Source organism: Notothenia coriiceps, unplaced genomic scaffold (assembly GCF_000735185.1).
Source record: "Notothenia coriiceps isolate Sejong01 unplaced genomic scaffold, NC01 NC01_scaffold00006896, whole genome shotgun sequence".
NCBI classification, from domain to species: Eukaryota; Metazoa; Chordata; class Actinopteri; order Perciformes; family Nototheniidae; genus Notothenia; species Notothenia coriiceps.
Genome location: NW_011339597.1, coordinates 1 through 3,812, shown reverse-complemented (window position 1 = coordinate 3,812; position 3,812 = coordinate 1). Strand labels below are relative to the sequence as shown.

Genomic DNA, 3,812 nt, shown 5'->3' with positions numbered 1-3,812 from the left:
TCGTGTGTGTTGGAGGAGGGACTCTGTAAGAAAGTCTGAAGGAAGAGGCATATTTTTTCCGGTTGTGTATTTTTAAATTCTAGCGCACTCGAGCTGGTTTCTCCACTCTTACCTACCCTACCTTTAACCCTTTTTAGGGTGCAGCTATATGTTTTATTTATTTCAAAGTGGGCCCATTTTAATAATATTTTTTTTTCCTTCAAATGTGCAGAGGACTGTGCTGTGTTTAATTTATTTTAAAGTAGGCCTGTGTATTATTTTTTAATTCTCCTTATAGGAGTTCTTTGTTTCTTATTAGAGGTTAACAGTTTTATATAATGTAATAAATAGCCTAATAAATGCAAAAAAACTGTAGTTTTTGTCTGATATAACAATAAATACAACTTTATTAGCTATCAAGCTATGAAATATGTTTTGCGGCTCCAGACAAAAAAATGTTTTGGAAAAAGGAGCAAAATGGCTCTTTTGGTCAAAAAGGTTGCAGACCCCTGCCCTAGAGCGTTCCATTTGCAGATCTATCCACCTTGGGACCCGTTATCATTTGCTGGGTCCGTTTACGCGTCGGCCTCGTGTAAACTAACGGGCTATACGCGAGAGAAAAGTAGCAGATACAACCCGTTTTGTCCTTGTGTAAACGGCACCTTAATGTCCCCATACTTCCCTCTCATTGATTAAATGTTGTGTTGTAGAAGAAGGAACTCACCAGTAGGGAGTCCCTACGAAGGAGTTGGCAGGCGCCACGATGGAAGCAGAACCAAAGTCCCCCAGTTTGACCTGTCCGGGCTCTGTCAGCAGGATGTTCCCCGCTTTCACATCCCTGCACAAAGAATCTGTCCTTACTAACAGTGTTTGTTCCTGCTGCTTTTTAACAGGTCAAGTCAACAAATGGCCAGGCTCTTTCAAGGCATTTCAAAGCCTTTATCATCACATCTTAACTGTTATTATGAATGCAATTTGAAAAACAAGGGTTTCACATGTTTATTTTCACCATTGATTCGACTGATTTTTTGGTTGTTCAAGATTATTTAATGCTGATTTAGAGTGTAAGGGATCAACAAGCTATGAATGATTAGTGAACGCGAGAACATTTTACTTTAAGCTTTCAAAAAACAAGATTACTTACTGATATTTTATAGACCAAACCTGCTGATTAATCAATGATAAAAATAATGGTTAGTTGCAGCCCTTATCAAAATAAAAAAATGTTGTGTTGTATAATTATTTATTTTATTTTTAATGGATTGCTGCTGCTCTCATTGTATTATCTACATTATTTATTTCTAGAGATGTAGGGGTTTGCAACATCTGTTGAGTTGGTTATGGGTGTTCACAAGCTATAAATGTTAATTTAAATACATTTTTATCCTAACTGTTAGAGACGGAAAATAATCTATAAATCTTCTTTTTTTTTTTTAAATGTAACACCTTGTAAACAATACAAAACATTTTTGTGTGTTGCATTAAATGTAATAGAACAACATATTGTAATTTGTTAGAAAAAGCTTTAATAAACATTTGACATATTTTACCTGTGAATCATGTTGTGCGAGTGAAGATATGCTAATCCCTGCAGTGCACCATGGGTAATAGCAGCTATTTCCATTTCCTGGAGCGGCTTTTTGTGAACTAAAGGAAGAGAGGACACAAAGAGTCACAAACAGAAACAACACGCATAAATAATGATGCTTTAAAAGCTGTGTTAAACTGACCTTCGAGGAGGTCTGAGGCCGAGCCGAGGCAGTACTCCATCACCAGCTGAGGAGAAATCATTATCTATTATTATCAGCAGACACGTTGACTTTGTATTTATCTCTGTATCCATCCATCTATCAGTACGTACCCATGCTGTGTGCTCCTTCAGGTAACAGCCCCGGTACTCGATGGTGTTCGGGTGGCGAAGTTTCTGCAGGAACTTCACCTCTTTAATGATGTCCTGCCATTTCTGAACATGAACATACAAAAAGATGCTTGTCTTATGTTTTTGAGCACCTTTCATATACATTAAAAAATTATAAATATATTAAACATCAATAATTAGACCCATCTTTGTTTGTCGAAAAGTACCGTAATGAAGAATGATTATTGTTAAAAAGGTAGAGGAAAACATTGAAGACATCTGGAAGTACTTATTTATTCACTTTTCCCACGTTTATTAAAAGTAGAAGAATATGACAACATGAGGTTGATTTTAAAAAGGTAGACATTTTTTAATGAACTGAAAGGTTCATTAGTAGAGGATGAACATTTACTTAAGAAAATAAACTATATTTCTTTCGCGTGTTACCTCGTTTGTCTGCTTGCCGCTGTACGACATTTTCTTAATGGCCACCACCTCACTGTTGCGCACATCTCGGGCCTGTAGGGGGACAAAAACACTATCATCAGAAACACTCAAGAGAAAACAGGGGTGCTTCTCACTTCGGTTAAATGGAATCCTTGCGTCCCTCACTTGCGTCATTTCCCTGCGTTTAGTCCCTCCCACCAGGGAAGCATGGAGAGACGCAAGGAAACCACGAGAAGCAGGGAAATGAGTTTTAAGAGCAATGTGACGTCCTTTCCTCCGGAGCGTCACGTGAAGCGACGTCCGTTTGTGATGACGCCGCAAAGCTGATCGTCTGACAGGATTCATTCTGCCAGCCGGGGACCAACAAACAGCGTTTGGTGCAATGCCCTCGTTTTCAAAAATGTAGAACAAAACTGTTTACAGGTAAATGATGGACCTATGTTTAGAACTACAATTTGTATCACAGTGCTTTTTTTTTGCAGCGATGGTATTATAATCAGTTTATAACAGATTCAAAAGGGATAATTCACTCAAAACATTATTCTACATATTTTCACTTATTTGGCAATTAAGGCTGGACAATATGGAGCACTGTTTCCCACAGATCTGAAATATACTTGGGGGGGAAGGGTCCAGGGGGGGGGGCTGCGAGCGGAGCGCGGTGCGAGCGGACCGCGGGGCGGGCTTTGTGACGTGCAACACATGTGACAAACAACAAGTTTTAACAACATATTTATTCATTAAATTTACATTACTGTATGGCAATATTCATTTTGTACAAAGATGGCACTGGTTGTCAGAGCACTTAATCCGTCTGGGTTTGTTGAAGAACAGCTCCAACGCCTGTGTGTATGGGAATGCCTCTGATGCTGGTCCACTGACTGCTATCCGCATACATGCAGCCAGGTGCTCCCCTTTCAGTCGGTTTCTCATGTCAGTTTTCACCTGTAAAACAGACAGTTTTTTTTAAATGAACTATACAGAATGACATGCAACAGGGAAGGACACTTACCCTGTTCATCGTAGAAAAATCCCTCTCGCAGTTTACACTGGAGACAGGGATGACCAACCCCGCTGAAGAGAGAAGGCTGAGGTTTGGGTATATTTCTGCCCATTCGTCCTTCTCACTGGCCAGGAGCTGCATGATCTCAGCTTGTGTCTTGTCCTTCAGAGATTAGCCAAGGCAGGGCAAATGAGTATACAGTATAATTGAAACATTTACAGATGTCAAAACAAGCAATTCTAACCGTCAAGTTCATATTAATTTAGATATTTACCAACCTTAAATGTTCCTTCAAGAACATGCTGCTTGTAGGAGGTCCACTCTTGGATAACTGTGGCATCCTGCCCTGGGATGAATTTGTTGGCAAGGGTCTGCAACATTGAAATGTTGGTTACATCATTTGAGGTAACTGCCTTTGGACCCAGGACACTGAAGGCCCCCAGCACTTCAATATGCTGGAACCTTCTCTCAATGTTGCTCTCCAGGCTGCAGATGTAAGGTTTGAGGACCTGGAATGATATTATA

The 3,812-nt window shown here is 39.7% G+C and overlaps 1 protein-coding gene across 1 annotated transcript; it reads right to left on the bottom strand.

Annotated features, from left to right (window-relative positions):
* Positions 1-699: 699 nt before the first annotated feature.
* On the bottom strand, positions 700-2,397 carry LOC104943821 (serine/threonine-protein kinase TAO3-like). The gene is made up of 5 exons (XM_010769287.1): positions 2,285-2,397; positions 1,841-1,942; positions 1,710-1,755; positions 1,530-1,626; positions 700-817 (listed from the first exon to the last, which is right to left on the bottom strand). The coding sequence occupies exons 1-5, from the start codon at positions 2,312-2,314 to the stop codon at positions 700-702; spliced, it is 393 nt and encodes a 130-aa protein (XP_010767589.1). The 5' UTR covers positions 2,315-2,397.
* Between the last annotated feature and the right edge of the window lie 1,415 nt (positions 2,398-3,812).

Bases quoted from the DNA above. Each gene is read 5' to 3' on its own strand.
- LOC104943821 (XM_010769287.1), bottom strand. From the start codon at position 2,314: ATGTCGTACAGCGGCAAGCAGACAAACGAG. The intron at 1,943-2,284 runs GTAACACGCGAA...GTTCATGTTCAG, and splicing joins GCGGCAAGCAGACAAACGAG to AAATGGCAGGACATCATTAA. The intron at 818-1,529 runs GTAAAATATGTC...TTCTTTGTGCAG, and splicing joins TCGCACAACATGATTCACAG to GGATGTGAAAGCGGGGAACA.